General features: G+C 40.8%; 1 protein-coding gene across 1 annotated transcript in view; it reads left to right on the top strand.

The window, feature by feature from the left end:
- Positions 1 to 23,988, top strand: part of LOC126412709 (exosome complex component RRP45-like) — a 72,063-nt gene that overhangs the window by 20,172 nt on the left and 27,903 nt on the right. The window contains exon 6 of the mRNA XM_050082426.1: positions 2,276 to 2,451. Coding sequence (XP_049938383.1) covers positions 2,276 to 2,451 — 176 coding nt within the window. The remainder of the gene's footprint in view (positions 1 to 2,275; positions 2,452 to 23,988) is intronic.

The raw sequence follows: 23,988 nt of genomic DNA, 5'->3' as shown, positions 1-23,988 counted from the left end.
TATTTCAGTACTTGCAAACTCTCATCAAAACTTAGATTGTACTTCCCATTGACCCAGAATCATGAAATTTGAGAAGAAGCAAGATTTCCCAGTATAAGTAAAGGAAAAAATTCAAAAATTGTTAATTTTTAGCTATAAAAAAGAATTTTTTGCCATTTGTTGTCCATCTGTCTGGCCATCTGTTAAGATCTCTTTTTCTCAGGAATGGGTTTAGACATCAAGTTGACATTTATGTTGGGTACTGATGTCTGTGGACCCTTGGCAGTGTAAATAATTTAAGCTCAATCCAGTCAAAAGATATGACCATATATGTCTCATATTTTGATACAATCTCATTCATCAAAACCTTAAGATAGATTAGCTGTATAACTGTCAGGCCAGTCTAGTGGTAAAGCATATATCTGGAAACAGAGACTTTGCCAGATCTAATCTTGGTCTGACTACGTATTTGTATCATCATCATCATCATCATCTATTTACATAATTAAGTTTATATGGAACCTTCAGAACATGAGTCATACTTGCACTTGTCCAGTTTTTTCATGAAAGGGAAAGAACCTGTATTCTTCCCGCATTGTTTTTCATCCTTGTCCTTCAGCCTGCTGCTGTTATTTGGTTGCAGAACTCTATTTACTTCTTTTGTGGAATTATCATTTTTATGTTTAATTCATGCTTTAATTCATTGTGTAGGTGCTCTGGTGTACAAATTCTTTTGGCTCTGCGGACGAGACTTTTACTGACACCCCTCTTTTGCAGTGAACAATGGTTGGAACTCTTATGTAAATATCTGTCTGTATATTTGACCATTTCCATGGTAAACTTGACCTTTGAACTTAAATTATTTTAGATAATGAAGTAATTGCTATAAAGCTTTTTTATCATGTGACTAAACTACGAAAAATCCTTCCATGAACCAATACCAATGAGATTTTTTTTTTTTTTTTTTTTTCTAGAGCTGATTGTTTAAATTTTTCCCACATCGAAGTCAGCAATTGCAGAATGCAGTGGGTTACCCACTGCAACACTATCAACTTGATCATTGAATTCACTATTCATACAACCCAGAAGAAACACCATCAGCTAAGGCAGGCAGTCATGAAAGCCATAATTGAAACCGATAGTATCTTGAAAAAAGGTTGAGAGATGAATATTAACAAAAGTAAAACAAGGATAATTGAATATAGTAAAATTAAAATCAGATGATAAATAGATTAGGAAGTGAGACCCTAAAAGGAGTAGACAAGTTTTGCTACTTGGACAGTAAAATAGTTTAGTATGGCCAAAGTAAAGAGAATATGAATGCAGATTCTCAAACACTTTACTCGCTAGTAAAGTGTTTCTGAAAAAGAGAAATATTATAACATACTTATAACATATATTACAAATTTCAGTGTTAGAAAGCCTTTTCTGAAAATATCTGCCTGCAGTGTAGCATTGAACGGAAGTGAAATGTAGACAGTGAACAGCACAGAGAAGTAGAGAATTGAAGCTTTTGGAATGTGGTAATGCAGAAGAATCCTGATAATTAAATTGGCAGATTGTGTAACTGATGAAGAGATACTGATTCGAATTGGGGAGAAAAGTTTGTTATGACACAACTTGCCTAAAAGAAGGGATTGGTTGCTATGAGACATCAAGGACTAGCTAATTTGGAAATGGAGGGAAGAGTGTGTGTGTGTGTGTGTGTGTGTGTGTGTGTGTGTGTGTGTGTTTTAGAGAGAGAGAGAGAGAGAGAGAGAGAGGGTAAAAATTGTAGAAGGAGACTGTGCTGTGACTGCAGTGATCAGGTTCAGGTGGATGTAGGTTGCAATAATTAGGCATAGACTAAGAGGCTTGCACTCGTGTGTGTGTGTGTGTGTGTGTGTGTGTGTGTGTGTGTGTGTGTGTGTGTGTGTGCCTTTATTTTGCACACTTTTCACAACTTCTTCCAATAATTTGCTTCTTTTAATTAGACTGGGTTCACTTTTTTAGCCTTACCTTCTACTTGCTTGATGCCCTTAGTCATCTCATTAAGTACATTTTATTCCTGATGTGTGTAATCATTTGTGTTTATTAACTAATATTGTTTTTATGTCTCATCAATTCTACACTGCTTCGATGACAACCTGCCTCTTCTCACAACTTGTATCCATCTCACACTTTCAACAATCGTGTTATTCATTAGCACTGATGAAGATCCTCAATTTGTCAGTGTTTCAAAGTGATTCTTGCTGCTGTTGATCATATGACATCTTTCGTTCATCATATTTTATTATTTTTACCTTGTTCTTTGCAGGACTGAAGGAGCAGATGTTGGCTTTGTTAAAAGCATAGAAAAAGATAGTCTACTGTCCTTAGTGCGTGAAAATGTACACATCTGTCTTGATGCCACTGAGCTAAGGACATCTGCAGTGAATGCTGTTGACAAACTGAATCACTTTAGAGAAGATATGGATCTGGATTTGAATAATGGTAAGCAGCATGTATCCAGGTAATTAGCTTTAAAACATTCCTTAATGGGTAGTTAGTTGTCTACAGCAGCAGTGCAAAAAGCATTATTTTGGAAAACTGCCTTGTATTTACAGTGTATATGTCTGTATTTTTAGTAAATTTTTCGACTGTTTTATTTAGCCAGTAGTTTTTCCAGGCATTCCGTATGCTGTCATAAGACTTAGACACAATAACACTACATACCCCAAGTAGATTTTTGACGGTTGTCACAGATAAATGAGCTAAGTGGGCACTGGCAGTTTATACCAACACGTCATCACAATGAGTAGATTGGTGGTCAGAACTCTTTCACAGATGTAATAGTGTGTATGAGATATCAGGAAGCAGATGAAGTACTTTCCCCAGGAGGTTCATTTTAATATGTCCAACCTTGTAGCTATCATTGTCTAGAGATATACATGTGATACTTTTCCCAGCTCAAATAATCTATTTCGGTCAGTTAATAGCCTGCACATAAGGTACAAGGAGACCAAGTATGTCTTTTCCATGCAGTTCACATACACTCACAACAACTGGTTATTCCAGCAGTATTATTTACTCATCCATGTGACAAGTAATGTTCAGGGTTGATTCAGTGTTCCAAAACGACCTTATTTACATATTCTGAACCCAGTCAAACTTATGTGAAGTAAATTAAATGAATTTTTACCCAAAGACTTTTTAGAAAGAACACTGTGGCTAAACTAAACTTCAAGAGGTCTTCCATAAACCCTTTATATCGATACCTGGTCACAGTGCTGCGATTTCTGATTCCCGAGTTCTTCTTCTTCTTCTTCTTCTTCTTCTCCTCCTTCTCTGCCTTCTCCTCTGCTGTCTTTTTATAGAACACTGATGATCATTGTAGAGTCTTCTTATTTAGTCTCAGCTTTTTTAAACAATGTGGCAATATCTGAGATGTTGAGTCAGTGCAACTGTGAAACTCTTCTCCAATCAAGTCCTTCTTACTTTCAGTGTTTACGTGAATGGAGCTTTAGTTTTCACTTCAAAATATGTGCCCAAAATATGACACTGTTCTGTATTTGTGATTGTGACTGCAAGTTTTTGCCGGCGTAGTGAAGTAGCTTGCCACTGGTCACATGATCTACTTACTTAGGATGAACCAGTACTTCCACATGTCAGTTGCCTTTAGTTTATATAAGGGGCATTCAAATGAAACCCAGTCACTAGTGTAAAATAACGGTAATGATTTTATTAACTCAAAAATGTAGTTGTACACAGTACACGTACTCAAAAATAGTCACCAAAATTGATGGCACATTTATCCCATTGTGTCACTAGCTGGTCGATTCCATCCTTGAAGAAGCTAGTAGGCTGTTGTTGGATCCAGGCCTGGACCCAGCCACACACTTCATCGTCCATTGTAATTGATGTGTGCAAATAGCTTGTTTTCGAGGTTCAAACACATAAAGTCACACAGTGAAAGGTCGGGACTGTACGGTGGATGTTCCACCATTTCCCACAGAAACTGCGGCAATGTCATCTTGACGGCATTGGCCGTTTATGGGCAGGCATTATCATGCAGGAAGAAAAGCTATTGGACAACAAACCTCAGCATTTCGACTTGATGGCTCCTCTATGGTTCTGCAAAGTGGCTTGATAAAGCTGGGCATTGATAGTGGTTCCCCGTTCCATGAACTCGACAAGCAGTGGTCCCTTGTGGTTGAAACAGAAGGACATCATGACCTTACCAGAACAGGTGTGCACAGCCTTTGGTTTCTTTGGAGGTGGCGTAGTTGCATGTTTCCACTTCTTGCTCTGACGCTTGCTTTCCGGTTCAAAATGGTGACACCATGTTTCGTCACCTGTGACAGCACATGACAGAAAGCCGTATTCCTACCTATGATAATGTTTCAGATGACTCAAAGACAGCGCCATTCAAGTATTGCGCTGTTCAGCGGTCAGTTGGTGGGGAACCCACTGCGCACAGATTTTTCAAAAGTTCAAGTGTTGATGTATATGGTGTGTGTGTGGCGCCCACACTAATACCCAGTAACTGGTGGATCTCATCCATGGTGATTCTGTGATTTTCCAAGACTAAAGCATTCACTTTTGCAACCATTTCCGGTGTGATGACACGATGAGCCTATCCAGGACGAGCATCATCTTTCAGTGACTTGTGCCAGCAAAGGAATCGTTTGTGCCATTCCACATCACTTGAACAACTCAGATTGTACTCACCATACACAGCCTTCATCCATCGATACATTTCACGGCCTCCAACTCCCTCCACCGCCAAAAATCGAATCACTCCTTGTTGTTCCTGCTTACTCGCCTGCCTGTGCGGTAGTGTACGATAACTTGTGTGACCACCTTCTCTTCGGTGTGAAACCACACTGGCCCTATGCAAGAACAAACGATGCGCACATGTCAGTCTCTCTGCCAATAGATGGGGTCACACACAGTTAAGTGGTGCCACCTTACGTGTAAGGCAAAGGTAGACACAGTGACCAGGTTTCATTTGAATGAGCCTCATCATAAATGAGGTTTTAATTGTATTAAGATTCTACTCCTTGTGTCAGTACAGGTAACACATAGCACTTAACAGTTCATCAGTGTGTGCAAATTGAAAATCACAATGTTATATGTCACATATTAAGAGTTTCTGAAATGCTGCCCAGCAGTGCTAATTTTAGTGTTTATATCTTCATCATAATCCCATTTTTGTGTTACCCAGCATCTTAGGTTTCTGATTTTGGTGGTTTGCAAGTATTTTCCCATAAAACTTGATAATCATGCCGTGTTTCCTGTTCTTGCTAACAACCACAATTAAAAAAAAAAATACATTAATTGTATAATTCAGTCTATCATGACCATTATTCGTATCTTCGGTGACATTGGCTTTATGTTTATCAGACCATGGTCTAAGGCATGTTTTCTGTGTGTACTGTTTTGTCCTCTACTGTAGGAGATATCCTCAGAGGCTATACAGATGTAGTTATTTAATTTTCAAATGTAAACTTGTTTAGCTGAAAAAAATCATGAAGTTTACTGGTGATCATGCAGTGGACAAGTTATGACATAATCTGACTGCTGCCCAAGATTAGAGAGTCATGATGATGTGTATTATGGAGATTGTGCAACAGAAAAGTTGACACTGGTTACTTTAATTAACCCTAAAGTTTGCCATGGTCCAAACATTACTATGCTAGAGGTCATTGGTTAACAGAAAAAAAGAGGATATAAATTAAACAAGTAGTAGGCCTTAATGCTAAATAAAGCAAACAGTGCAAACTCTTCTTGCGTTCAAATTCTGTGACACACTACAGCACAAATCTGCAATCTTTGGCAGCAGTTGGATGACATCACTACTCAACCTTTTGATAGTAAGCAATAAAATGTGGAAAGTTTGGCAGTTCCCGGTAGCTAAACAAGTCTGTTGAGGATTAACTACACTGCCTGATAAAGAAAAGTGAAAAAACCAGAAAGGGAGGAGGAAACGGAGGGGGTATATGATGTTATTTCAGTGATTAAAAAGTCGAACAAATTTACAAGAAATTTGACAGTATGAGTCCACTCATCAGTATGACATGGCACCCCGTCTGGTCTGGATGGATGCACTAATTCAATTGAGAAGAGTCACATTACTGAGGCAACCTGACCCACAACTGTTATAGCTGGTCCTTGATATTCTGGATATTGGCACTGAGACAGAGTGGACATCCGATGTTGTACCACATTTGCTCTATTACGGACAGGTCAGGGATCTTGCTGGCCTCAACAACACCCAGTGAGTTTGTAGAGATATGTACCGTGTGTGAACGAACATTGTTCTGTTGAAAAATGGCACGACAAAACTATTACATAAGAGGTAACACTTGAGGTCACAGGCTGTTAGTGATATACTATTGTACCACCAGAGTTTCCTCAATTACTATCAGCTGTGACCGGTTGCGAGCATATTCACTGACTGTGGTCATCCAGATAGTGCAGAACTGTGATTCATTGTCGAACACAACCATTTGTGTTGTGGTACTAACTGTAGCTTGTGCATGGGATGGTAATTACCTAGTCTGGCTGTGGCTAGCCTTTGAGCAGTGATGTGAGGTGACACAGAATTTGTAGAAACGAAGACAGTCTTTGATCACAAATTTTTTTATTTACAAGGTGTACAACTTTGCTTTTGCCGTTTGTCAATAGGTGGCAATAATGGTAAGTATTGGCCGAAAGAAACAGATCGCAGATGTCAGGCAGTTAGCTTGGACCTCAGTTAACATAACCTCATTCAAACATTTGTCGATTTGTGTCTGAATCATAAAGTTCTTCTTCATTGAAAATGTCAGTTTACAAGCCTAATTCTCGTCATTTGCAGGAGGTGTTGCTGTTTTGTTTCAGTATGAAGAAAACAGTGGCTGAGTCTCATCTAATGCTCTCAAGTACATATGGTAAGGATGCTATTAGTGAAAGAATGTGTCGTGAGTGGTTTCAACACTTCAAGAACAGTGATTTTAACGTCGTAGATCGGAATAGTGGTGGAAGAGAGAATGTTTTCAAAGATGCAGAATTGGAGACATTGCCGAGTGAAGACTCGCGTCAAACTCAAGAAGAATTGGCAGTATTAGTGGGAGTGACACAGCAAGCCATTTCAAAATGTCTCAAGGCTATGGGCACGATTCAGAAAGAAGGGACTTGGTTCCTGTGTGAGCTGAAACCAAGAGATGTTGAACAGCATTTGTGTGTTTGTGAACCGTTGCTTCAGAGGCAAAAACGGAAGGGATTTCTGCATCACATTGCGATTGGGGACAAAAAATGGTTTCATTACAATAAGCCTAAACGCAAAAAAATCATGGGGATATCTTGGCCATGCTTCCACATCGACGGCCAGACCGAATATTCACAGCTCCAAGATCATGCTCTGTATTTGGTGGGACCAGCTCCGCGTTGTGTACTATGATGTGTTAAAGCCAAGTGAAACTATCACAAGTGCTCATTATCGAACACAATTAATGCGTTTGAGCAGAGTATTAGAAGACAAACGGCCGCAGTACAGCGAGAGGCATGATAAAGTGATTTTGAAGCACGACAACACTCGATGCCACATTGCAAAAGAGGTCAAAAGGTACTTGGAAACGTTAAAATGGGATGTCCTACCCCAACCGAGGTATTCTCCAGACATTGCTCCCTCTGACTATCACCTGTTTAGATCAATGGCGCATGGCCTGGCTGACCAACACTTCCTATCTCATGAAGAAGTCACAAATTGTATCGATTTGTGGATCGCTTCAAAAGATGAACAATTTTTTCGACATGGGATTCGTACACTGCTAGAAAGATGGGAGAAAGTGGTGGCCAGCGATGGCAAGTACATTGAATGGTACGTGTGCTACCAATTTGTTTCATTAAGGTCTAAAATGTTGGGAAAAAACAGCAGAATCAAAGTTATACACCTTGTAGGTTAATTAACTGTTTTGATCGTTATGATCATCACCAGATTGGTCTAGAAAAGAAAGGACATGCATACTTACGAGCAGCAGCATTATGATAAATTACAACAATATGAGTAGTTGTGTTGATTCACATGACCTGAGAAGCACCTGACAAATAAAAAACCTGTATCCTTAAACTTAGTAAAAGAAGCAAACAAAACTTTTAGCCATGGTTGGCTTCCTCACAAGATACAGAAACATGATCGTACTGTTACGTACACCCATGGCCCATAATGTAGGGCCGCCATTAACACACTGTGCTTACAGACGCTATGCAGACAATGGAGAGTGCTTACCTGTTAAGTGTTTCTGACCGTAAGCACAGTTTACAATGGTATGTTACAATGGCATTTGACACAGAAGGTGTCCATTAGTTGTTCTCAGACGACACCTACAGAGTGAAAGGATTGGATGTGCTTAGTGCACAATACAATGATCTTCCCTTGTGGTGTTCAGATGTGTTCGACCAGAACCTTGACATTGAGTACATTTACCCTCATTCCCATGCAGTCCAACATTGGAACACCGTCATATGTGAACCCCGACAAATCTGGATACTGCACAATTTGATCAGCTGGTCAAATGGAGATGCACAATGTAGCCCCTTTCAAACTGTCAGGTGGTGATAACGCTGTGTCACACTAGTATGCAATATGTATGTGTCCTTAATAGTGATCGCTCAATGTCTGATGTTGCTCACGCCACTAGTGTACTCTCATGGCCATTTTACCTGTCACAGAGAATTGCAACTCTGATCATTTACATACCTGCTGGGTATGTTTGTGTGTATGAAGTTAATCAATATAATAGAGGGAAACATTCCACGTGGGAAAAAGTTATTGTGACATCTGGCCTTGTCTTATGGGTGCTTCAATTTTTTTTTGTCAGGCAGTGAAATTACATCTTATGGCCTCTAAGGATAGTAGGGTATGAAGCATTAGGTGTTGAACATGTCTTAGGTGATGGCCTAATACCCATAAAACCAATGTCAATGCGGATGTAATTGGTAAGATATCCAAATCCTTGGTTACTGATGCTAATTCTGTTTAGAAAAGACTTAGTTTCTATGTTATCTGAGAGTGTCACAGCGACACTTATGTGTAACGTATGTTTTATCATGTGCCATTGATCTTCATTCCTTTAACAACATCATCCAGTGGTTGACAAAAAGCTTTTCAGTATAAATAGAAGAATTAATAATACATATTCTTCTTGTGTATCTTAACATACGTACCTTGTAAACACTCAGTCATATGGCTGACCTTTTCTCTGGGGAATGCAAGAGTGGAACTTGTTATTTTAATTAAGGCTTCTTACTCGAATAGTAGCGCAGACACTATATCGTGGCAGTTTTAGGTGGGGACTGTTTTGAACTATGGGTGCTTGAGATACCAGTACAGTTCAAACCTGAACTACCACTACCAACCACAAAAAACATTTACACTGTAGCCACTGCCAGATGCATTGTGTACTCAAGTTTGGTTTGTATTGTGGATTGCTTGTTTTTCGTATTTTGAAATGAGTAAGAGACTAATATTGGCGCATAAAGAGATTTGAATACAATTCTCACCACGACCAAGGGAATCAGCGATTCCTATGACCATTTGTCAGTTCTGCTTTCATGAAAGCACAGAACGCGGACATAGGATAGCAGCTTTGCGTGAGGGAGGCAGGGCTTGTTCCCCCTCAGCACTCCTCTCCTCTTGGGCAGTCTAAGTCCTCATTTCTTTTTGGTCACAGCTGACTGTCACACTATAGTCCACATAATAACTCCATTTAATTGGTTACCACAGCTATACTGTATTTGCAGTATCATTTGTATCAAAGATAGTCATTTACAATGCAGTTGGATTACTTGGCAATATATTTTAAGTACCGAGTAGCCTTCTGTTATTCTCTAATTACTTGTTGCATAATTCATTTTGTTGGAAGCAGGGGATTTTGCTAGTAATGTCTAGATGGTTTGTCAAAGACTTTTGTCCTAGTCATTGAAGATTATGTAAATGATGCAGAGAGAAGATAGTGAAAAATAATGACTACATGAAAACTGACTTGTTTTGGAGAATCCTGAAACAAATTTCACTCCCAAGATTGTAAGTGTTTAGATTATGAGCAGGATGAGGCATTCCAAGGTGAGAATTCTTGATCTGTTCTGTAAACTATCTCTACACCACCACTGACACGTGTATTGGAGACTGGTTTATACCGGAAACAGATTGCTCCCTCGGAACAGGGCTAGTACAGTGAAGTTACAACAACATTATGCGTAAGTCTGAACAACATCTAGCTGACCCATTCTGTTGGACATTCCCAGATCATGAGACACACCCAGCTCCATACTGTCTCACAATCAGACAACCAATGAGGGACAAATCTTAGGTGTATCTGGGGTTGAAATGGGCTATACTGTTACCAGATCATAATTTTTTTTGTGGAGAATAAATTAATTTTCCCCAAAATATAATATAATTGGATAGACACATGTTCTTACCATGCGGCAGCAGGAAAAATTGCTTATAAAAGTTAAGGAAATGTGCAAGCTTTTGGAAGCAAAGGCTCCTTCTGGCTAAAGAGTTGAAGGAGGAAAAAGATGGATGAAGGAAAAGAACTGGGGACGCTTAGGAGTTATGGAAAAGTTGTGCAGAACCACAGGTCAGGGGATGAGAAGGAAAGACATTGCGGAGGGCTGCATCAGATGAGATTTCAAAAACCTGAGAGCATGGAGGTGGAAGATAGGGTAATAAGCAAGGCAGAAATTACTGACAAAACACCATACAAGAGTTAATAAGAGCAGAAAGCTAAATGTATTATACATGATTGACGGTCATGAGGGGGAGGAGGGAGGGGAGAGAGGAAACACAGACTGGTCAGAAAATGAGATATATAGAAAACTTAACTTGAATGTAGAAAGAAATAGTTACTGAAAAGAAATGCTGACGCTGAAGAAATTAAAATAAATTAAGATCTGATGGGAGGCAGGAACCAAGGACATGTTATAACGCCAGTTCGCACCTGCTGAGTTCTGAGAAAGTGGTGCCTGGGGGAAGAATCCAGATGACACATGTGGTGAAACAGGCACTAAGGTCACAACTGCTGTGTTGCATAGCATGCTCTGCAATAGGATATTGTGTGTTGCCAGTGTACATCCTCTGTCTATCCCCATTCATCCTGCCTGATAACTTGATGATAGTCATACCATTGTAGAAGGTGGAACAGTGTTACATAACGGTTGGTACATGACATGTTTATTTGTGGTATGGCTTAGATACTTTGATGACACATTTGCCATATAATCTCATGGTGAGACAGAGCTATTAAGATTTTTGGAATCTCTAAATACATTCTTGCAATTAAATTTCGCATGGGGCTATTCTAAACACCATGCCACTTCCTTAGATGTTGACCTCATTCTAACCAAGGGTTAGCTCTCCACCTTTGTTCATATTAATCATACTAATAAATAACAGTTCTTACATTTTGACAGTTGCCATCCTTCCCATGTCAAATGATCCCTCTCTAACAGCCTTGGCATTCGAGGCAGTGATGCAGACTCTTTATGACAGTACACCATCATTCTCACCTCAGGCATCACTGGACACAGTTACCCCACCAGTCTAGTTCAGAAGCAGATTTCCTGGGTCATCACATCCGGTCCTGGTCTTGAATGTGTTAACCAGCTACTTCAAGAAGGCTATGCCCTCCTAATATTGTGCCCTGAAATGAGGTCCAGTCTCTCTGAAATTTGCCCACTCCACCTAGAATAGCTTTTTGTTGTGCCACCCCTACCCCCACCCTTCCCACTTTATCTCCACAATATCCTGATCAGACCCTTAGTGTCTTTTGCAACCATTTTCCTACCCTACCCTTGACTTTCCCTCATACCGCCACCTGTACCAGTTCTGTAACTGTTTGGCTGGTTTATTTGGGGGAGGGGACCAAACAGCGAGGTCATCAGTCCCCTTGGATCAGGGAAAGATGAAGAAGGAAGTCAGCCATTCCCTTTCAAAGGAACCATCCCAGTATTTGCCCGATCTGTAACTGGCAAAACATGTAGTATCAAAGGGAGTGCCGCCTGCGAAGCGACACATCGTGTGCCAGCTGCTACATAACACTGTTCAGCCTTCTACAATGGTATTACTGCTGCCAAGGTATCAGTTAAGATGAATGGGCATAGGCAGAGGGTGTATACTGACAACATACAATATCCTGTTGCAGAGCATACTCTGCAACATGGCAGTCATGACCTCTGTGTCTGTTTCACCACATGTGCCATCTAGATTCTTCCTCCAGGCACCATTTTCTCAGAACTCTGCAGGTGAGAATGGCCTTACAACATGTCCTTGGTTCTCGTCACCTCATGTCCTTAATTTGTGTTAATTTCTTTTCAGTAACTATTCCTATGTACAATTCACTTTTTTTTCCTGCCTACCATGTATAACAGGCACGTAATTTTCCTCTTTAACTCGGTTAGACCATCAGCGACAGCACACCACTAGTTCCTGCTACTAATAAGGCGAGTACACTGTACACTTGTTACATATTTTTATGAGCTTCATACAGGAGCGACTTATTTTCAGTTATCTGTGTAGTTACTAGTTTATTTTTGTAATTTCTTGCATGTTCGAGTGCTTGCTAGGCACAACCTTTTATTTCAATAACAGTGTAGTGTACAGTACCGCCGTTGCTATCAACCGTTGTATCTACCCTCATATCGTACAGGCTTTTGTTTGTTTGGTTAGAACAGCTCAGTGTCAGTTAGACCGTAAGTGAGAGAGCACTTCAATTTCCTGCTGCTAATAAGACGAGTACATCGTTCATTTGTTGCATATTTTATGGATAGGAACTGTGATTGTTGTGTACAGATGTGAGCTGAGTTAGCGACCCTTCACTCACAGCTCCAGACTGCGTTGACTTCAATCACACAGCTTGAGGCTGCTGCCAAGGGGCGTCACTGTGGGGGATCGAACACGGGGATGCGAGGGACGTCGAGCACGTCCCATGTTTCCTCCGATTGGTCCACTGCTGTGACTGCCCCAGGTACTGCCTGCACTGAGGTTGACCCCTCACCCGTGGTCGAGTGGGAGATCATTCCAAAGTCTGGCAGGCAGCGAAAAACTTTCCAAGGGGTCGATCGTAGGGCCTTTCCGGTTCGTTTGACGAACAGGTTTCAGGCATTATCTGTGGCTGACGGTGTCTCTGAACCAGATGCAATCGTACACCCTGTTCCAGAGGAAACTTCTCGGCCAGCAAGGTCTGGGCATTCATAGAGGGTGGGTTTGCTGGTAGTTGGGAGCTCCAACGTTAGGCCCGTAATGAGGCCCCTTAGGAACATGGCTGCCAAGGAGGAGAAGAAAGCCAGTGTGCACTCCACGTGCATTCCGTGGGGAGTCATTCCGGATGTGGAAAGGGTGCTTCCAGATGCCATGAAGAGTACGGGGTGCAGCCAACTGCAGGTGGTGACTCATGTCGGTACCAATGAAATGTGTCGCTTTGGATCGGAGCAGATTCTGTCTGGTTTCGGGCGGCTAGCGGAAATGGTAAAGACTGCCAGTCTTGCTTCCGAGATTAAGGCAGAGCTGACCATCTGCAGCATTGTCGATAGAATCGACTGTGGTCCTTTGGTGCAGAGCCGAGTGGAGGGTCTGAATCAGAGGCTCAGGCGGTTCTGTGACCGTGTAGACTGCAGAGTCCTTGACTTGCGCCATCGGGTGGTGGGTTTCCGGGTTCCACTTGATAGGTCATGAGTCCACTACACACAGGAGGCGGCTACATGGGTAGCAGGGGCTGTGTGGAAGGAACTGGGTGGTTTTTTAGGTTAGAGGATCTCGGGGAACCACAGAAGGGGCATCCGTCTAAAAGTGGGCAAGTAGAACACAGTGAGGTAGTTGTAGAAATGATTGATATTGTAGTTGTAAATTGTCGTAGCTGTGTTGGGAAAGAACCAGAGCTCCAAGCCCTAATAGAAAGCACTGAAGCTCAAATAGTTGTAGGTACAGAGAGCTGGCCAAAGCCGGAAATAAGTTCAGCCGAAATTTTTTCAAACAATCTATCAGTGTTCAGAAAGGATAGATTAAATACAGTTGGTAGTGGAGTATTTATTGCTGTCAGAGGTAGTTTGCCTTGTAGCAAAATTGAAGTAGATAGTTTGTGTGAAATAGTATGGGTAGAGGTTATACTTGACAATCAGACTAAACTATTAATTGGATTGGTTTACCGACACCCCCCCCCCCCCCCCCCCCCTCCTCCGACTCAGAAGGTATAGTTGCTGAACAGTTCAAAGAAAACTTGAATTTCATTTCAAATAAGTACCCTGCTGATACAATTATAGTTGGTGGTGATTTCAATCTACCCTCAATATGCTGGAAAAATTATACATTTAAAGTCGGCAGTAGGCATAAAATGTCATCTGAAATTGTACTAAATGCTTTCTCAGAAATTATTTTGAACAATTAGTTCATGAGCCCACTTGAAGTGTAAATGTTTGCGAAAGCATATTTGACCTTTTAGCAACAAATAATCCTGAACAAATAGTGAGTATTGTGACAAATACAGAGATTAGTGACCACAAGGCAGTTGATACTAGGCTGAATACCATAGCACCTACAACCATCAAAAAGAAACACAAAGTATACCTATTTAAAAAAGCTGATAAAAATTCTCTTGACGCCTTTTTAGGAGACGGTCTTCACTCCTTCCGATCTGATCATGTAAGTGTAGAAAAGTTGTAGAATGTTTTCAAATAGATAATATCGACAGCAGTTGAGAGATATACACCACGTAAATTAATAAGTGATGGTACTGATCCCCCATGGTACACAACACGGGTCAGATCGTTGTTGCAGAAGCAACAAAAAAAGCATGCCAAATTTAAAAGAATGCAAAATCCCCAAGATTGACAAAGTTTTACAGAAGTTCGAAATATAGCGCATATTTCAATGTGAAATGCTTTTAATCATTTCCACAATGAAATTCTGTCTCAAAATCTGGCAGAAAACCCAAAGAGATTCTGCTCATACATAAAGCACACCAGTGGCAAGACGCAACAGTACCTTCACTGCGCGATAACAACAGTGAAGTCACTGATGACAGTGCCACTAAAGTAGAGTTATTAAACAAGGTTTTCCAAAACTCCTTCACCAAAAAAGATGAACTAAATATTCCTGAATTTCAATCAAGAACAACTGCCAACATGAGAAACATAGAAGTAGATATCCTCAGTGTAACAAAGCAGCTTAAATCACTTAATAAAGGCAAGGCCTCTGATCCAGATTGTATACCAGTCAGGTTATCAGTATGCTGATAAAATAGCTCCATGTTGAGCAATTATATACAACCACTCGCTCACAGAAAGATCCCTACGTAAAGACTGAAAAATTGCTCAAGTCACACCAATACCCCATATTTTTAGATTTCCAGAAGGCTTTCAACACCGTTCTTCACAAGTGTCTTCTAACCAAACTGCATGCCTATGGAGTATCGCCTCAGTTGTGCAACTGGATTCATGATTTCCTGCCAGAAAGGTCACAGTTCGTAGTAATAGACAGAAAGTCATCGAGTAAAACAGAAGTAATATCCGGCGTTCCCCCAAGGAAGTGTTATAGGTCCTCTATTGTTCCTGATGTATATTAACAATCTGAGTAGCCGTCTTAGATTGTTTGCAGGTGATGCTGTCATTTACTGTCTTGTAAAGTCATCAGATGATCAAAACGACTTGCAAAATGATTTAGATAAGATGTCTGTATGGTGCAAAAAGTGGCAATTGACCCTGAATAAAGAAAAGTGTGAAGTTATTCACATGAGTACTAAAAGAAATCAGCTAAATTTCAATTATGCGATGTTGTTGTTGTTGTGGTCTTCAGTCGTGAGACTGGTTTGATGCAGCTCTCCATGCTACTCTATCCTGTGCAAGCTTTTTCATCTCCCAGTACCTACTGCAACCTACATCCTTCTGAATCTGCTTAGTGTATTCATCTCTTGGTCTCCCTCTACGATTTTTACCCTCCACGCTGCCCTCCAATACTAAATTGGCGATCCCTTGATGCCTCAGAACATGTCCTACCAACCGATCCCTTCTTCTGGTCAAGTTGTGCCACAAACTTCTCTTCTCCCCAATCCTATTCAATACTTCCTCATTAGTTATGTGATCTACCCATCTAATCTTCAGCATTCTTCTGTAGCACCACATTTCGAAAGCTTCTATTCTCTTCTTGTCCAAACTATTTATCGTCCATGTTTCACTTCCATACATGGCTACACTCCATACGAATACTTTCAGAAATGACTTCCTGACACTTAAATCAATACTGGATGTTAACAAATTTCTCTTCTTCAGAAACGCTTTCCTTGCCATTGCCAGCCTACATTTTATATCCTCTCTACTTCGACCATCATCAGTTATTTTGCTCCCCAAATAGCAAAACTCCTTTACTACTTTAACTGCCTCATTTCCTAATCTAATTCCCTCAGCATCACCCGACTTAATTAGACTATATTCCATTATCCTTGTTTTGCTTTTGTTGATGTTCATCTTATATCCTCCTTTCAAGACACTGTCCATTCCATTCAACTGTTCTTCCAAGTCCTTTGCTGTCTCTGACAGAATTACAATGTCATCGGCGAACCTCAAAGTTTTTATTTCTTCTCCATGAATTTTAATACCTACTCCGAATTTTTCTTTTGTTTCCTTTACTGCTTGCTCAATATACAGATTGAACAACATTGGGGAGAGGCTACAACCCTGTCTTACTCCCTTCCCAATCACTGCTTCCCTTTCATGTCCCTCGACTCTTATAACTGCCATCTGGTTTCTGTACAAATTGTAAATAGCCTTTCGCTCCCTGTATTTTACCCCTGCCACCTTTAGAATTTGAAAGAGAGTATTCCAGTCAACATTGTCAAAAGCTTTCTGTAAGTCTACAAATGCTAGAAACGTAGGTTTGCCTTTCCTTAATCTTTCTTCTAAGATAAGTCGTAAGGTCAGTATTGCTTCACGTGTTCCAGTGTTTCTACGGAATCCAAACTGATCTTCCCCGAGGTTGGCTTCTACTAGTTTTTCCATTCGTCTGTAAAGAATTCGTGTTAGTATTTTGCAGCTGTGACTTATTAAGCTGATAGTTCGGTAATTTTCACATCTGTCAACACCTGCTTTCTTTGGGATTGGAATTATTACATTCTTCTTGAAGTCTGAGGGTATTTCGCCTGTTTCATACATCTTGCTCACCAGATGGTAGAGTTTTGTCAGGACTGGCTCTCCCACGGCCGTCAGTAGTTCCAATGGAATATGGAATTATGCGATAAGTCACACAAATCTGAAGGCTGTAAATTCAGCTAAATACTTAGGGATTACAATTACAAATAACCTAAATTGGATCAATCACATAGATAATATTGTGGATAGAGCAAACCAAAGACTGCGATTCATTGGCAGAACACTTAGAAGATGCAACAGGTCTACTAAAGAGACTGCTTACACCACGCTTGTCCATCCTATTCTGGAGTATTGCTGTGCAGAGTGGGATCTACATCAGGTGGTACTGATGGATGACATCGAAAAAGTACAAAGAAGGGCAGCTTGTTTTGTATTATCGCGAAATAGGGGAGATAGTGTCACAGACATGATACGTGAATTGTAGTGGCAATCAAAAAAAATAAAGGCGTTTTTCGTTATGAAGGGATCTTCTCATGAAATTTCAATCACCAGTTTTCTCCTCCAATTGCAAAAACGTTCTGTTGCCACCCACCTACATATGGAGAAATGATCATCGTGATAAAATAGGAGAAATCAGGACTTGCACAGAAAAATTTAAGTGCTTGTTTTTCCCTCGTGTCGTTCGAGAGTGGAATGGTAGAGACACATCTGGAAGGTGGTTCATTGAACCCTCTGCCAGGCACTTTATTGTGAATAGCAGAGTAATCACTTAGGTGTAGGTGTGTGAACTTAATTCTTCTCCCATGCACCACTTTCTCAGAACTCGACAGGTGGGAACTGGCCTTACAAAATGTCCTTGGTTCTCATCACCTCAGGTCCTTAATTTATGTTACTTTCTTTTCAGTAACTATTCCTATGTACACTTCATTTTAGTTTTTTAAAATTTTTTTTATTGTATTTTCTGATCTGCCTACCACGTACAGCATGCACTTAATTTTCCTCTTTAACTCTCGCATGATGTTTTGTCAGTAATAAATGTCTTGTTTATTATCCTATCCTCCACCTCTAAGCTCTCAGGTTTTCAAATCTCATCCAGTGCAGTCCCCAGCAATCAGTCTTTCCTCCTCATCCCATCTGATAAGGCTCCCCTACTACAGGGGTCTGCCAGAGCCACTATCTCTGAAAGCTTGTACATGTCCTTAATTTTTATACATTTTTCTCCTGCCACCACTTGGTGAGTAGATTTGTTATCATTCCAATTATATTATATTTTCATTGATATATTAAATTTCTTGAGCTATAAAAGATACTACAGTCAGCAAATGTTTGGCAGTAAAGTCGGTGTTCATCTGGGAGCCGCTCCCTGATGACTGGAACTTTGATTTGTATGGTGCAGGCAATATAAAGCTGTAGTCAGTAGTGAGTGTAAACAAATGAGACATAAACTGCCCAAGGGAGAGGAGGGGTTCGAGGAAAAAAGCCTCACGTCCCTCTCGGAGAGCTGGCAGTGTACACCTGTTTTATATATCTGTACAAAAGCAGAACTTCTACCTGCTGATAGGGATCACAGAACCCTTATGGTGTTGTAGGATTCGTATTCGAATACCATGACTTACAATGATTAGTCTCTTTTTCATTTCAAAGTAAGAAAACAAAACAACAAGAAACAATGCTCAACTCAAAACTTAGTGGAATACACTAAGCATTTAGTAACAGCTACTGCAAAATAACTCACTGAGGTTAAGAGTGGTTGTAAACTTAGGCCTGATCTCCGCCGGTATCTAACACAAGTGTAGTTCAGAACACCCCACACCTCAAACAGCTGTGTTAAGGTGTCTGCGTAATAATTCGGCATCCCAAAACAGGAGCTGAACTTGTCTCTAGATTCTAAAGATTTGGAAGGCACATTAAAGTAACCACGAAGTCACATTTTCAAATGTGTGATCTTCTGATATGGTGATACTGTACCACTAGCCTTCAAAAACACATTTACTGTAACTAGATCAGAGTAATAAATTTACTGACAGCTAGTTATTTACTGGAGAGTTACTATAACAACAATCACACATCACCTGTTCTCTGTTGTGCTCTGCTGTCTGAGGTGCCTGTTGCAAATTATGTTTGTGGGTAGTAATCTAAATTTTATGATTCATTTGAAAATGGTCTTCATTATTCTGCAACACATGGTCTGAAGAGAGCAGAGAGAATGCATAAAAATTGATAAAGCTAATTATGACCCTGTAGAGGGAACCATGTCAGTATATGCAGTACAGATCAGAACAGCTGCTGCTGCTGCTGCTGATGCTATAGTCATGCTGTAATAGCAGTGACTGATGTTGCCAGCTTTCAGGATCAGCTCTGCTCAAGTATCAATAACTTTCTCTGATCCATGCGTACGAAATAAGAAAAAAGGCACGATAAAAAGAAAGTAAAAGATTCACATACAGATCAGTAATTGCCGTCATAGTGCAATGGTTTTTAATTAGATTAGTGAATATAAAATCTTTGTGTGTGGTTATTTTATGTGTGTCGACTGGGCCACTGCTTTGTTGGTCAATCTGTCTGTTAAAATGACCAACTGCCACTTATATAGCCTGCCAGTCCTCTGTTGCAGGTGATGCTATACATTGAAGAATGGGAACGTCAGTTAATGGCTGCACTGGCATAGTGTTGGAGATAACTACACAAGTAAATAATCCAACTACAGCAACTACATTTTTTTTATAGTACTCTGACATAACTGAATACAAATAGCATTTCCTGGAATAGATAACTTCTAGAAACTAAGTCCACAACCTAACACACAGTGTAAGTCTGATAGTCCCCCTGACAAGTCCATATCTACGTAGTTATGAAATTTTAAACATTTTATTGGCTGTGATTCAACAACCGCACGCTATTTAATTACAGGATGTGTATACAGCCACTTCGGTTGCGCAAAATTTTGTCAGTTGACCACAGTTTCGATTGCACTACGGCGATCTTCTTCAGAATAAAAAGGTACATGGAATACATGTAATCACACCATGGTTTAAAACGTCTGAGCAAAAGTATTCTCGTCAAACAGAAATGTCATAGGAATAAAAACTACACACATCAAAAAAAGTTTTACGTCACCTCGGTTTACAGAACTCCTGAAGATAGATGTTGACTGTGGATACTGTATCACAGACACAGTCCCTTTGACTGTTCAGAGATGTCACTATACCCACCCAAAGATGTAATCAACCGTGCATGAGCATGGTCTATTAGATGGAGGGGGTCCAACAGCCAATTAGTTCCAGTCATTCCACCAGGAAGGAGGTACACGTCTCATATTGTCTGTAGTTCAACCATGACTTGATGGTCAGTACTGCGGTTCGCATTGTTACCTTGTGGCAGAAAGGGCTCTCAACAAGGGAAGTGTCCAGGCGTCTCAGAGTGAACCAAGGCGATGTTGTTCAGACTTAGAGGAGATAGAGAGAGACAGGAACTGTCGATGATATGCCTCACTGAGGCTGTCCAAGGGCTACTACTTTGATGGATGACAGCTACCTATGGATTGTGGCTCGGAGGAACCCTGACAGCAACGCCACCATGTTGAATAATGCTTTTCGTGCAGCCACAGGATGTCATGTCGGCTCAAACTGTGCACAATAGGCTACATGTTGCGTAACTTCACTCCTGACGTCCATGGCGAGGTCCATCTTTGCAACCACGACACCATGCAGTGCGGTACAGATGGGCCCAACAACATGCCGAATGGACCGCTCAGGATTGGGATCATGTTCTCTTCACCGATGAGTGTCGCGTATGTATTCAACCAGACAATCATTGGAGATGTGTTTGGAGGCAACCTGGTCAGGCTGAATGCCTTAGACACACTGCCCAGTGAGTGCAGCAAGGTGGAGGTTCCCTGCTGTTTTGGGGTGGCATTATGTGGGGCTGACGTAAGCCGCTGGTGGTCATGAAATGCCATCCTCCAACCGATAATGCAACTATAGCGGCAGCATATTGGCGAAGCATTCGTCTTCATGGACGACAATTCGCACTCCCATCATGCATATCTTGTGAATGACTTCCTTAGAATAATGACATTGCTCGACTTGAGTGACCAGCATGCTCTCCAGACGTGAACTCTATCAAACATGCCTGAGATTGATTGCAACAGGCTGTTTATGGATGATGTGACCCACCAACTACTCTGAGGGATCTACGCTGAATCGCCGTTGAGGAGTGGGACAATCTGGAGCAACAGTGCCTTGATGAACTTGTGGATAGTATGCCATGGTGAATACAGACATACATCAATGCTAGAGGGCATGCTACTGTGTATTAGAGGTACCGGTGTGTACACTAATCTGGACTACCATTTCTGAAGGTCTCGCTGTATGGTGGTACATGATGCAATGTGTGGTTTTCATGAAGAATAAAAAGGGCAGAAATGATGAAACTTCCTGGAAGATTAAAACTATGTGCCGGACCAAGACTCAAACTCGGGCCCTTTGCCTTTCGTGGGCAAGTGCCTATCCTTTCTTCCAGGAGTGCTAGTTCTGCAAGGTTCGCAGGGGAGCTTCTGTGAAACTTGGAAGGTAAAAGACGAGGTACTGGCAGAAGTAGAGCTGTGAGGACGGGACGCGGGTCATGCTTGGGTAGCTCAGATGGTAGAGCACTTGCCCATGAAAGGCAAAGGTCCCGAGTTCGAGCCTTGGTCCAGCACACAGTTTTAATCTGCCAGGAAGTTTCATATCAACACACACTCCGCTGCAGTGTGGAATTCTCATTCTGGGTGGAAATGATGTTTATGTTGATCTCTATTCCAATTTTCTGTATAGGTTCCGGAACTCTCAGAACCGAGGTGATGCAAAACTTTTTTTTTATGTGTGTAAGATGTAAAAGTATAAGATGATTGTCAACCAGATAAAATACTCCATGGGATATAATGACAACCACAAGGTCGCTTGGGACCAAGAGCAGCATAACACAGCTGCTACTGTCAGATGGTACCCAAAATAATTTAACCATAGTGACAAGGAAATTAGAATTCAGTCTTGACTGTAGGATAATGAATTTAATACATACTTTTAAATATCTGAATCTGCTCAATAATTAGATATGAATTTTATGACCGTAGTATTTGCCCCACGTCTTCTTCTTCTTCTTCTTCTTCTTCTTCTGCAGCTCTGCAACTCGTGATGAGTCATAGCTTCTTCGACTATCTCCTTCCATTTATCCCGGTCCCTTGCTAACATTTTCCAGTTCCTGTAGCCCATCTTCTGAAGGTCTTGTATGACTCTGTTCTCCCATCTAGTTTTTGTTGACATGTTCTCTCTGTCCACCTGGCTTTCCTTGTAATACCTTTTTTGGTATTTCTGTATCATTCACCTGTGCCACGTGTCCAGCCCACCTCGTCCTAGATGACTTCACAAATGTAACGGGCTGGTCTTTGTAGATGGCATACAATTCATAGTTGTATCCCCTCCTCCATCTTTCCCTTTCGCAAATTGGGCCAATGATTCTCCCGAGTATTCTTCTCGTGAATGCATCCAATGATTCACCATCCTTTGCTGTCACAGCTCAGGTTTCAGTGGCGTGTGTAAGCACTAGTCTGATCGGTGTTTTATAAGTGGTTAGTTTTGTGTCTTCGTCAGGAGCCTTAGAGATAGAAACTTTGTTAAGGTGAAATAAACTTTATTGGTTGCAATTAGTCTTTGCTTTATTTTGTATGAGATATCATTTAAGGTGGTTACTGTCGAACCCAGCTACTTGAAATGAAATGATTGACTTTTTCAATTGTATAACTACCCATGATTATTTCGGCTGACATGTTCTTGTGCGCTTTCCCAGCAGCTTGGTGTTTTGTTTTCTGCTCATTGATATTTTGTCCTACTATCTTGCTGGCCTTTCTGAGTGCAGTGAATGTTCCTTCCATTGCCATCAGAGCTCTTGCTAATATGTCAATGTCGTCTGCATGGGCCAGTACCTGCACAGATATATGAAAAATCGTTCCCTTATTAAAGATATTTGCTTCTCTCATCACCTTCTCCAAGGCAGCATTGAATATGAAGCATGCCAGCACATCACCTTGCTGTACTCCATTTTTAATTTCCGAAGTATTGGACAACATTCCTCCAATTTTTATGCAACCTTGCTTTTCTCTCCTTGTCTCACTATCCTTATCAGTTTTTTTAAATACCCTATTCACCAAGAGCTTGATATAGTTCCTCTCTGCCTATACTATCGTACATTGTTTTAAAATCAGTAAAAAAATGATATGTTCCAACCCTGTATTCCTTTGTTTTGTGCGGAATTTGTCTTAGTTTAAATATCTGGCCGATAGTTAACTTACTGGGGTAAATGCACATTGGTATAGCCCCGTTTCCCTGACTATTATTGGAAGGAGTCAGTTGTACAGTATGTTACAGAGGATTTTATATCCTAGATAAGCAGTGTGATCCCTCTAAAGTTACCACATCCTATTTGGTTTCATTTCTTATAGCTAGGGCATAGAACTCCTTCTTTCTATGTTTGGAGCATTTCCTCTTCTTCCCATATATTAGGTTAACCAGTTTCAAGATGTTCATTTCCAATTCAGAGCCTCCTGGCTTGAAAAGTTCAGCTGGGATGGCATCTGTTTCTGCTGCCTTCTTGTTCTTTAATTTCCTCATTGCAGTACATGATCGATCTGATTTATTGTATTTCCATCTGGTACTATCCATGTTTCCTTATGTATTTCCTTGTGTGGGAACAATGTTGAGCCTACCACCATGTTTTTAGATGTGGCAGATAGTATCAACCCTGTCCCATAGTCTTTACTTATGGCATGTTTACAATAAATGCTGATTCTTTGTCTATAGATCTGTTCCCTTCCCACCTGGACATTTAGGTCTCTGGCTAGTATTTTTATATTGCGCCTGGGGCATTCATCCTATGCTATTTCCAGAGATT

Source organism: Schistocerca serialis, chromosome 7 (assembly GCF_023864345.2).
Source record: "Schistocerca serialis cubense isolate TAMUIC-IGC-003099 chromosome 7, iqSchSeri2.2, whole genome shotgun sequence".
NCBI classification, from domain to species: domain Eukaryota; kingdom Metazoa; phylum Arthropoda; class Insecta; order Orthoptera; family Acrididae; genus Schistocerca; species Schistocerca serialis.
The sequence above is the reverse complement of the archived record's forward strand: the minus strand, read 5'-3'. Positions and strand labels throughout refer to the sequence as shown.